Source organism: Nuphar pumila, chromosome 1 (genome assembly GCF_984573655.1).
Source record: "Nuphar pumila chromosome 1, dmNupPumi1.hap1.1, whole genome shotgun sequence".
In the NCBI taxonomy this organism is placed as follows: Eukaryota; Viridiplantae; Streptophyta; class Magnoliopsida; order Nymphaeales; family Nymphaeaceae; genus Nuphar; species Nuphar pumila.
Window position 1 is genome coordinate 5,865,086 of NC_143249.1, and position 12,678 is coordinate 5,877,763.

At 39.2% G+C, this 12,678-nt stretch overlaps 1 protein-coding gene across 1 annotated transcript; it reads left to right on the top strand.

The window, feature by feature from the left end:
• Positions 1 to 8,801: 8,801 nt before the first annotated feature.
• LOC149847789 (gamma-glutamyl peptidase 5-like) lies at positions 8,802 to 11,609 on the top strand. The gene is made up of 4 exons (XM_090002201.1): positions 8,802 to 9,128; positions 10,388 to 10,549; positions 10,901 to 11,068; positions 11,199 to 11,609. The coding sequence occupies exons 1-4, from the start codon at positions 8,802 to 8,804 to the stop codon at positions 11,295 to 11,297; spliced, it is 756 nt and encodes a 251-aa protein (XP_089858327.1). The 3' UTR covers positions 11,298 to 11,609.
• The last annotated feature ends 1,069 nt before the right edge of the window (positions 11,610 to 12,678 follow it).

Consider the following 12,678-nt stretch of genomic DNA (forward strand, 5'->3'; position numbering starts at 1 on the left):
TCTCTTACTTCTTGTTACTTCTCACTAGTTTCTTCTACCCTTCATATATTTTTCATATTACAAAGATAATATTTTTTTTATAACAAGCTTGCATGTTGGTTTTATATTATTTTATACTTGTATTCATGTCAATTTTTGTTTGCTTATTTCCTTTTCATTTTTCATGTGCTTACGTAATCGCTTCTCCCCTTCCCGCTTCATACTACTTAACAACATACCTTCCTCGCTTCGGCTTCGGCTTCATGCATAGCTTCTCGCATCCATTTCATTTTCGGTGTTGCAACCACAGTGACTATTTTTGTCCACACCTACCATCTTTTCCAATTTTATAAATATGATGGAATATAATATTCCATTATAAAAAACATTGCTGGTGCATGGTGGCCGTGGTGCTTTCAGGCAAGGGATCCTGGTCATAAAAATAAAAAACAAATATGGTATGTGTCACCTTCCAAAATACTGGTAGGTACGAACTCAATCCATATTATTCTAAGGAGAGAGAGCATGAGAATCAGGTGCTTATATATGTGAACGTTGGTAGTACTCATTTGTTCCTTAGCCTGGTCCGTCTCAATGAACAAAATGGCAAGCCAGGTTTTCTTGAGCTGCTATAAGTCTGTAAACGGGCTGGATTTGGCCATTACCGAGTCCGACCTGATCGGATCTGACATAATTAGATTCGGAGGAGTCGGATAGGATCAGACAAAACTGAATCTGGATCCAACTAACTTAAAATCTGATAATTACACATAGAGGTAAAACTCAATACCGAATCCAGATCCAATTATTAATTGAATCCAAATTTGGCTACTCATGAATACAACGGATTCAAATTTGGTTCGGGTGTCAGATTACAACCAACCCTTTGACAACCCTGAGCTGCCATCTAGAACTGGTAATATGGATCCAGATCCAGGTCGGATCTTGACTCACAAACCGTGTAAGAGTATAGTAAACCTGAAGGGCTCCGGGCCAAGTTTGAGCCTGTTTATGAAGGAATTTTGACAATTGATTGACACACAAATGAATCCCACGTGGATGATACTCAAATTTTCGACCCTGATTTGATAGAGTCAAACAGATTGCCTTTGAGAAAATTTCTTACCCGGTGCATCAGAATCCCGCGAAGGTCAAATATTGGCCAGGCGGTGACGCTGACGTTGACTGAATGAAACGGGCCAGGTCAATGAAGCCTATAAAAACCTACCGAATCTCTTTGCCCCGTCAGTCACTTCACTTCACTTCGGAAGCCTCTCTCGACAGGATTCTCTTTTCCTGATTTTCTTCTCCATGGGAGATCGAGGGAGAGATGTAAGAGATAGAGTGAGCTTCATCAATGCCGTCCATGGCCGCGGAATCTGAAAAGATCTGGACACTCAGATCTGCCATCGCCAGACTCAACCAGATCATGTTAACTACACCCTTGCATTATTCATGATCTTCTTTCTTCACGATGAGGCCCATAAATAACCTCATTTTTGGACTATTTTATTTTATTTTATTTTATTTTTATTATAAAAAAAAATTGCCCTCTTTAAGCAAAATCATGAATCTGCCACTGGTTCTAGGCCCAGTCAACCTTGACACCCTAAGTCTGATTTTATGATTAAATCCTCTGGTTAACTCCAATTTACTCATGGAGTACGTAGTTCAACCTACATCCGGTCTCAAGTTTTGATGTGATCCTTCTTTATGCTAAGAAAAATATTTGTTACTAATGAAGGTAAGGAACTAATTAATGAGCTAGAAATCATAGGTGCAAGTTGTATCGACTCAATCTAACTACATAGATGTGTTCAGCATTGTTTGTTTGTTAGGGATTAAGCCTTGGATTGTGCAATGTAAAAATGTGATATTTTGAGTTATGAAAATTTGACACAATGTGGCCCGTTGATTTTTGGACCCTTCAAAAACTTAAATACTTGTCATAACCACATCATTCAAAATAATTTTCCTACTAAGCAAATCATGTAGATGGCATCCATCTACAAAAAATAAAAAATTATTGAAAAAAAAGTGATTTCTACTCATTAGTTCCTTACCTTCATTAGTAGCCAATATTTACCCTATATTTATTTATTGTATTTTGATATACTTATGTGAGAAGAGGATGGTCCTACCCCTTTTTTCCTTAGGTCCCGTTAGAACCCTCCAAAAGTCATACTTTCATGTATTTTTTGCTTGGTCCGAACTATTAGTTGTGTTTAGCATTGTTTACTCAATAGAGAACATGTCTTTGATTAAGATTTATTATTCTCAGATATATATTTCAAAGCTGTAAAAAATCAATAGTTGATATTATACTAAAATTTGATGATAAAATATTTATATTTTTACATCAAAACAATTTGAAAGAAAGCTTGTTTATTAGTGAATAAGCAATAATAAACACACCTATCAGTTCAGATTGAGGAAAAAATACTTGTAAATACAATTTTTAAAGGGTTCTAATGGGATCTAACAAAAAAAAGGAGTAGAGTCATCTCCCTTCTTGTTATGTGTTTATATACCATTACTTTCCCCACATTTTCCCAAGAAAAACTTGGCTTTTCAAACACTACAAGAAAAATGTGGATTAGCGATGGACGCTATCCGTCCCTAATCTGTCGCTAAACAATTTAGCGACAGATTGGTGACGGATTAGCTACGGATAGCGTCTGTCGCATAATCCTGGTCGCTAATTAGCGACGGAACTTATCTGTCGAGCCCCAAGGCGTGCGCATCATACGCCTTGAGGTGCACACCTCGAGGCGTGCGCATCATACGCCTTGAAGTGCACACCTCGAGGCGAGGCGCGCCTCAAGCCGAGGCATACACGCTTTGAATTTTTTAATCAAATGAGGGTCAAAGTCCTCATTTGACAAAAAATTAGGGTTTTTTTAATGCAGTTTTAACTAAGCTGCTAGTAAAAAATCGGGTATAATCCATAAGAAACCGGGTCTCAAACATAAATCCAAGAATTAATTTGGTCAGGGGGCGCTGCCCCCCGAGCCCCCCGCCAAGAGCGGCCTCCTCTGGACCCCCGCTGAGGGGGAACCCCCGACCCCCCTCAACAACCAAAAAGACGATAAAGTAATTGTTGTAGGGCAGCGAGCTGCTCCAATAATTCCTCACTATCCATGTCTCTTATTCTGTTGTGCCCCTGCCACTCAAGGAGTGTGATCATTGGACCTATGTAATTCCAAAATTGGCAGAAATCTGAGAACAAACCGGAGGAATTGCAATATTTAACAAGTGTACCTTCTCTTGCCCTTGTACAGGCCTTAAACGCTCTGTCTCGACATCATACCTCAATATTCTGAAACATTCTAATCTTTCCTCCAGATAGAAAGCATAGGTATGAACCCATGCAGAACAATCTCAAGCTGGGAAAGAAAAAGAAAAAGAAAATGAAAGTGCAAAACCACAAATTTATGCCAATTATGTATTCCTATACAGGTGAATAGTGGATATAAATATTACTTCACTAACCAATAGGACTTGAATCATCCTTGAAATTAGACATTTGGAGAATGTGAGCCTTTTGTGAAAAATTTAGCATTCTTCCTTGAAAGTAGGGTCACCATCTCTTAGCATCCTATGGATAACTATTAATGTTTTCAATATAACCTGCAAAATGCCACCAATTGTCACCAGAACAGGAAACCATATTAAAAGATGCATCTCATCAACCATTAGTTTGACAAAACAAGGGCTCAGAACAAAATGCCATCTCAAATTGTGTCTATCATCTGAAAATAAAAAAAGTCCAGTTCCAAAAGCAAACCTAAAACATCTCAAAAAACACTATCGTCCTCCCTTGAACTAACAAATCAAGACCTCTAGAACATAAGTTGTCAATGGACACATTATATGTCATCTAATCAACTTCTCATATGACCAGCCAAAAGGTTTAGAATTGTTTAAAGGCTAAAGCAAGGAAACTCTAGACTTAAGCATCTTCGAATCTCTTAGCAACAGGGGAGTAAGGAGCATACTCACTTTTAGTGTGAGTATAGTAGCACGGCCTATTTATGCAAAATGATCTAGACAAAATAGGCAAAAGGATACACAAAATATAGATGCACAAAATCTTGTTTTGAAGTACAAAATAACATCGAGCAAGAGCAAAGCCATCACAACAAGAAAATACCATCTCAGGATTAGCCCAGTGAATCCTACACGCAAATTGCCACAAAGAAACACTTATTTTATATACAGGTAAATAAAAATTATTTGAGGGCACAAGTAAGCGAAGCATTTAGCACAACCAACTGAAAAGAGCTAAGACTTACCTTTGGCAAGCTCTCAAAGTAGACATCAGGTATCTCCATTTTTGCTAGTACACTGCTATTTATAGCCAAGGAAGCCTTTAGAATTTGAGTCAAGCAATTTTTTGAGTGTTGCAACTTCTTTCTTGCATCAGCAGACAACCCACTGAGCGGGACTTGCGGACATGGAAGGCACCATTTTTCCTCTTGTTGTTAGTAAGACCTCCTTTTGGAACAACATGGATCACCACCATCATCAACCAGTATCCCGCGATCAACGTACCAAAACTCTGTTTCTCGAAAACTATCGAGTATTCTCTACAAACCATCAATTGTGATATCCAATCACTTCAATTCCACATATATTGAATTCAAGTAGGAATTAATCACTATAACCTTACGCAGGGCATCACTCTAGGATCTTATGAGTAACATTGCATCAAGCTTCCTAAGTGTAGGTAGGTTAATGTACAAATTCGATCGAGGGCGGGTTATCATCACCTGAATTCACCACACACAAAATGAAATCCTCAATGATCCAATGCTGCTTATTTGGATGAGATCAAGAACAAAACACAGAACCATGAATGTGTAAAAACCTCTAAAGTCTTGCCACCAGGAAACTCCTGCAACGCAGGGATAAGCTCGATAATGGAGTCGCTAACACATAGTAACCAATCCATCTTGCGGTGCCACAATGCCTTCTTCTACAATGGCAATGGCTCCAGCCTCCACAGCTTTCCAAACACCGTTTCTATTAGCACATGCATACGGTTTCATCATATCAGTTAACAAAAATCCAGAATATGCAAAAGTCTTCTAAACAACAACTACCATCACCTAGGAGCTAAGTTTAAATGGAAAATCAGGGTTTCCAGCAACACAAAAATGCCCATTCGATGGTTGAAATGCGATGCTAAAACAGATCTCAGATTGATGACGATCGAACGAAATTGGCACGAAAAAGGGGAAGAGAAAAAAATGCAAAAGAGTATGTGGGGTGAAACGACGTACCAGAGAGGTTGGTGATGGCGTTGGAGATGGCGAGGGTCGTACCAACTTTCTTTCCTCCGCCAGACATGTCTTTCTCGAGGAGAAGCTTCACGAATCGCTCATTCATCATCTTGAGCTCTGCATTTTCCCGCCAACAAAGGACTTCTTCAGAGCAAAAAGAACAAAAAAGCAAGAGTTAGCCAGAAAAGGGACTAGACAATGACATACCGGATGGATCGATCTTTGTCTTCTCCCTGAGCTTCTCCCCCTCCTCCCCCCACAACCCGCCATTTCCGCTGTCGACAACCGAGAGAGGAGGCACCATGGCAGGATGACTCGACGGATCATCACGATCATCGGATCGGAGGGGAGGGGATCATCAAGGGCATCAAGGAAGAGATCGGGAAGGGATTCCTCCTCCCCTAGGGTTTCCACCATTGACGGTATGGTGGAGGATCTTCCAGACAAAAAGGGAAACACAGAAGAAAGAAAGGAAGAGGGGAAAAGAAGAAGGGAAGGGAAATAAGAGAGGAAGGAGGGGAAGACAAGAGTCAGCCGATGGGGGTCGGTAACGATGTGGATTCGACCGGTCTGTTGACGAGGAAGAGAAAGGAGAGGAAGAGAAGGCTCGGGGGGCGGTTGCTTACAGTGAAAGGGTAAAAAGTGCAAAGGGGGTGGGGGTGAAAAAAATTTACCCGGTTTAAACCGAAAACTAGCGACGAAACAATTCTGTCACTAATCTGGCATAAAGTTGCGACAGAGTTTGACACGAAACTTTTTCGTCGCTAATTAGCGATGGATTTTGAGACAGGATTGTTTTCGTTGTTAATTCCGCATCGAATTTCAATTTTAGCGATGATTACTTTTCTGTAGCTAATCCGTCGTAAATTTGCGACGGAAATAATCCATCATAAATTTTCGTCTCTAATTAACGTTTTTCTTGTAGTGAAAAATATTGCAAGATTTTCCCTTACTCAACGAGATTTTCGTCTCTGATCTGACCAATTGACGAAGAAGATGTTCTTTTCTTATATGCTGCTAAGACTTTTTTTAATATTTACACACCGCCCCCAAAATCAGAGACCTAGCCACGGGGCCGTACTTACCATCAATGTCCTGGCAGCATAAAACTTTGTGGGCTTGCCTCTTACCCCCAGGGAGTTGCCACTCTTTGGCTTGGGCAAGGGGTGATGCCCATGTGATTTGAACTTAGACTGCCTGCCTAGCGGCCTAGGCCTCATCCCACTACCTCAAACCCCTTTGGGGGCCTGGGGCTATATGCTGCTCAGACCTATTATTCGCTATTCTTACTAAGCCTGGTTAAGAAAGAGTTATGGGAATTAAGGTGTTAATTTGTTTCACTGGACAATTATTTCCCATATGGAAATAAAGCAATTAAGCAGCTCCATGCAGGGACAAAGTGGTTCCCGTGAGGATCGCTTTGTCCCTGCCATTATATTTTTATAGAGGGAGCGTCCTGGACAAGTGAGTCTTATTTCGAGGGGTGTGACTTATGAGTTTTAGACAATTGCTGGCCAGTGCATCTGGGATGTCTTGGTCCTGGCAATCAAACACTACGTAAAATACGGGCTGGGGCACTCACTGGGGTTTACTATCTAGGAGGGGAGCCGTTCCTAGGCAGGTTCCTCGTCATCCAAAAAAAGGAGTCTGGATCGGGTGCAATCACATGGCACAATTTTTGTGCATTAAGCACCTGATCACCCTCCATCAGGTCTTGGCCCTCAACACCTGACAGGCCCTGTGCCAAGATGGAGGGTGATCAGGTGCTTAATGCACACATTGCCATGTGATTTGCACCTGATCTTTTTACCAAAAAAGAGATAATATTGTGATAAAAACATGATGTTTTTAAAATGAGTGACATTCTGAAATATCATATTCTTTTTTAAATTATATTGGTTTTTGAAAATCTCATGATGAATCGCAAGATTTTCGGGACAATTTTTTACTACACTTTGTAGTGAGCCCCTTGTCTTGCACATAACATTTAGTTTATGTTGTTTCCGGATCTACTGGTGAATATGTCGTCAGATGGAATAGTTCTTTAGATGCCATCCACCTTTTTTTTTGAGAGAGAGAGAGAGGAATGTCATCCACCTTTATTATTAGAAGTTATTCGCATAGCATCAAAAATTCCCAACAAAACTTCAACCCCAACAATTTGCTAGAGGTAGGCATACCAAACAAATTCTTGTGGTGTGTACCAACGGGGGCTCAGCTTGTCTGGTAGGAGCAGCTAGTTCACGCCACCTTGTGTTGAGACGTTGCAAGTTCGAATCCCAATGGTATCATTGTATAACTGGTAGGAGTCTGCCTAACCCCAGCTTGCCTTTAAAAAAAAAACCTGTGGTGTGGTACCTCTCATGGTTACGGCTAACCAATTAAACAGGACCTGTGTTATTCATTTCTATGAGTATTTGCTGCTATTCTTCCGGCTGTCTAAAGGCAGCAGTTTAAGAACTAAGCAGAAGCAGAGTATTTTACCCAAAGATGAGCCAGCTTAAGTCTTCGGCACGCATGTCCACATGGTGTTAATGAGTCGAAACAAGTTGTTTTGACTCGATCTGACACTGTAGATGTGTCAAATTGCTAAGGATCAGTCCTTGGACGTGCATAGCTCAAAACCCCGGGTGGGGCCCCACGACCACCCATTATTAGACGATTAATGTTCCCATTCATTGTTATATGAAATTTATGGTAAAGTAAATCCACTGTGAGAGCTAAATTAGCAGAGTTGCATTGTGTTAACTGGTGAGCAGTCTAAAGTTCGATCACAGTAGGGCCTAACCCAATTGTTGCGTAGCAAAATAATAAATGAAAGAAATGAAAGTTGTCAAAACTAAACAATTCCCAGCTTGGTCATTCAAAATAATAATCATACTTCCATCTTTAATTCTTACGTATTTTGATTGGAAGTGAATAGTGTCGGTGCTATCACCCAACTTGGATAACATAAATTTAATTAAAGGAGAGAGAGAGAGAGAGAGATCAAGGATATGTTTGAAATTTTAGAATGGGTAAAGGGGCATGAAAAGAGTTCGGATCCACTCATCCCTATAGTCATCCCTATCTTCATACCCCTCTTTGGGATTTCATTGATTCAAGTGGTTTTGAACAAATTGGACTCCATATAAATGTGATCTACATAGTCCGTTTAGTGAAAATCAAATTTGAATCGGGGAATTAAAATCCGACTTTTTTGCAGGATTTTTGTGACAATTTAAAAATCAACGTCTGAGAAAATGCAAATTTTTGTGATTTAAAAAATCATATTTTTTTTTATCAAAAAGTAGATCCAACGGCAGATTCTTATTAAATCAACCATGCTGAATCCATCTATGAGGTCGTATTTGATCAGAACAACTTGCATCAAAAAGATTCAGAGGGGTATGGAGGTGGGTGATGAATCGAACCAAATTGCACCGTTGACATCTTGATCGCTTTCTTTTCCTATATAAGAGGCACAGAGTTAGACCTCCCACATCCTCAATTTATCTGTGTGTGTGTGTGTGTGTGAGAGAGAGAGAGAGAGAGAGAATGGTGATTGAAGGGGTCAATGGAACCAAAAAGTATGCACTTCTATTAGCTGCTGAAGACTCTGACTACGTGAAGAAAATGTATGGTGGCTACTTCAACGTATTCTTTGAAGCCTTCGGAGAAGAAGGCCAGCAGTGGGATCTTTACAGGGTTGTGAGGGGAGAATTCCCAGACTTTGAAAGTCTTGAAGAGTATGAGGGGTTTGTTGTAAGTGGCAGCCCTCATGACGCCCATGGAAACCAGGCCTGGATCCTAAAACTGTGCTTCTTGTTGCAGACTTTGGATGCCATGCACAAGAAAGTCCTTGGCATATGCTTTGGTCATCAGGTTATTCTTCTCTTCTCTCCTAGTTTTGGCAATTTTTTTGAGTTGGTACCTGAGAGGGCCCCGGTCATCTGGTAAGGGCGACTTGTAAATTGTCACCAAATTGACAGGATGTTTCAGTTTAGGAAGAACTATTTATTTCTTTCGCTTCTATAAATTGAGGGAGCGATACTCCTCCCGAAACTAATCATCATTATCGTCATCTTCGTTTTAGCTGTCAGATAAGAAAATATTTGAGAAAAAATCGTGAAAAAAAAATCATTAGTTGACAATGCTTTGGTGACATGATTAGGCAACGATCATCTGATTCTGTATATAGATTTATTCAAAATTCGGGTTGCTTTCTGCAAAATTTTATGATTATCTCCTCTTGAACCTAATCGTTCATGGTTTCTTGACTTCAGTTCCTGGATTTTTCTTTATATGAAATTGAGCGTTGAGGCTTACTAAAAACCATTGACATATATTCTCTCCATTTTTTTGTTTCGACATTTTCATCATATGGGTTGCTCTGGTTGCCAATGATTTATCTTGGGGCATATATAGCTGCTGTTCTGAAAAATGATAAGCGGTTTGTGTTGAGTGGCTTGCTGCCATGAGATGTTCAGTGTTGCTGGATATTTTATTGTCGAGTTGAAAGGCTGGATTAGTGCATTAGAAATGAATTGGCCACACGATATGATCACATGAAACATGCTTCGACCTCTCTGATTGTCAAATGGTTTGTTAAAAAATTGAGTGCTTCCTGTATTAGCATTTTTACTGTTGAATATCGTTGTTAGCCTGCATTTTTGCAATGAATAATATAAAATTTCAAGTAGCCTAGATTGCCAGTGAAGTTTCTGCTTCATGTAACTATGGATCCTCTAGAAATAAGAATTGACACTGCTGAATGTCTCCAATTAATGGCTTTCATCTAGTTTCTCGGTACTTGAAATAACCAAACTTAAGGTAAATGATTGGTCAATAGTGCTGTGTATTGTAACATGTTATGTTGTGTGTGTGTGTATGTGCATGTCTGTACTTGAGAAACATTAAACTTATTTGACTTAGCACATCATTTGAAGTTGACTTGGGTAAGCCGCTTACTGGTATGGATTCAATGACAGTTTGAGCGAATAAGGTGGTTTTTCCCGGTTATCCAAAAAAAAGAAAAAAGAAAAATTGAGTTAGTGAAAGTTGGTATTTTTTTTACTGATCTTTTAGTCTTGTCATATGGTTTGATGCATTGTCAGTGGTATATGCTTTCTGCTACTTTTTAGGTACTATGCCGTGCATTAGGGGGTAAGACTGGGCGAGCCCAAGCAGGATGGGATATTGGGCTAAGAAGTGTCATGATAATAGATGAATTGCCACAGTACAACTACCTGCAAGGATCTAACATCCCCCCTTCGATTTCAATCTTAGAGTGCCATCAAGACGAGGTAATGACATTTCAATTTCAAGCTAATTTGATATTCTGCTTGTCTTCGTAATGTGCACATTAATTGAATTGGTAGATATGTGGCTATCAATGATAAGAAGAAAAACTTATTTGTTTATATAGAGCTTCAAATAAAATTAGCCTGTTTCTTAAGCCAACTCTAATACAGTGCTCATTTTAGCTACCGCAAGAGTGATTAAGTTGGTTAACAGGTCACTTAAGGACTTGGCCGAGTCGGTCAGCGCCCGCTTGCAAGTGTTTCACTCATGACATTCCCATGTCAATGGCTCATGTAATTAGGTTAAATCATCAACTCATATCTAACTACTAAATGTTCTGATTGAATTAATAGGTTTGGGAGGTTCCTGTTGGAGCAGAGGTGATCGCATACTCTGAGAGAACAAATGTGGAGGTGTTCACTTGTGGAGACCATATATTGGGGATTCAAGGGCACCCTGAGTACACCAAGGACATTCTGTACAGCCTTATTGATCGGCTTCTTAACAACAACGTTATAGAGGTAAATGATTCAATTTATGTAGCTATTACCAACTTGTCAATATTGAGCTCAAGGCTTTAATATTAGGAAACTCTTGTGCACTATATAGTGAAGTAATCTCACTTGTAAAATATAATTGATTGTTTTGTAGGAATCAGTTGCTGAGGAAATTAAAGCCAAGTTGGAGGTGAGAGAGCCTGATAGTGATATATGGCTCAAGATATGCAGGAGTTTTCTGACCAGCTGGTAGTTGCTCTCGCTTAAAAAAAAAAGGCTTTAGCCACATTAATATATATATATATATATATATATATATATATATATATATATATATATATATATATATATATATATAAAGTGCCGGCAAAACAGCTTAGCGGCAGTAACCTAAATGCCGCTCCTATGTCGCTATAGCTACTATTTCTTGTACTGTTTGTGACTTCCTTGCAGATTAATTCGGCATAGAAATACTCAAAAAATCAACTGTTGTATATATAGCGTGAAGGCCATCATGTGCGGGTTGCATTGTAACTTTTTACTTGAAGGAAACCCATTATTAAAGTCAAGTCTCTCTCTCTCTCTCTCTCTATATATATATATATATATAGAGAGAGAGAGAGAGAGAGAGAGATATAGAGAGAGAGAGACTTGTAAGTATAGTTCATACAAAGGAGTCTTGATTGATAATTGAATAAGCACACACAATCAATTCTTTTTCCATATTAGAATCCTCCAAAAAAATACCTACAAGCTCTAGTCAAATCCAACTTTGAAGGATTTTGTAGGTTCATTGATGAGGATTTGATTGGAGTTACAAATCAAGAATTTCAATCAATGTCATGAATCGTGGGCTGAATCTTTTTGAATCGCTCAACTTTTAACCACAAAAGACGTGTCAAAATAATATTAAAATAGCTCACAAGGGCTCAGCTAATCTCGTATGAGTGATTTGTGAACCGGACATCACAAGTTCTAAACCCAAGGGTGGCATCCCTTGCAAAAAGGTCTAAGCTAGGTCCAGTGGGCAGGGGGGACCTCAAGGGTTTTACCAACCTGAGGCCTGACAATGTGTGGTACTTGATGGGGGTTTTCTTTTGGATTGTTCAAAAGAAATAATATTAGAAAACCTTTTTTTAGCATTTTTCAGATTTTTTTTTTAAAAATTAGACAGTTCAGGCCAGTTTTGTATTCATTTTCTGATCAAACCGATTCGCACCAATATTAATTGATCTCAATTACTTGGGGAATCATATCAGTTGGTGGAACCTTTTTATTAGAAAAAACAATGTTGTGTATGAATCAATTGCATATTCCTGTCAAAAACTTTTTCTTCATTAGATAATAAAAAAAAATCGAATATAGTATCTAAAGATACAATCTTGATCTCGAAAGATGAAAAGATATGGAGTGCCTTGCACGGCTGCCATGGAGGTGCCTAAAACGTGGATTACATAGAACCATCAGCTGAGGCTTCAACCTTGACTTTCAGTAGGGTGCTTGGACTTTGGGATCTATTATGCGAGTGCCTTTTGTTGGCTCCAAATCAAACCTCACTAAAAGCTTTATTGCAGCACTATTTTTAACTTTATTAGACGTAGGAAAGTGCCTTTTTTCCACAAACATAATTGGTA

Bases quoted from the DNA above. Each gene is read 5' to 3' on its own strand.
- LOC149847789 (XM_090002201.1), top strand. From the start codon at position 8,802: ATGGTGATTGAAGGGGTCAATGGAACCAAAAAGTATGCACTTCTATTA. The intron at 10,550-10,900 runs GTAATGACATTT...TTGAATTAATAG, and splicing joins TAGAGTGCCATCAAGACGAG to GTTTGGGAGGTTCCTGTTGG. The intron at 11,069-11,198 runs GTAAATGATTCA...ATTGTTTTGTAG, and splicing joins TTAACAACAACGTTATAGAG to GAATCAGTTGCTGAGGAAAT.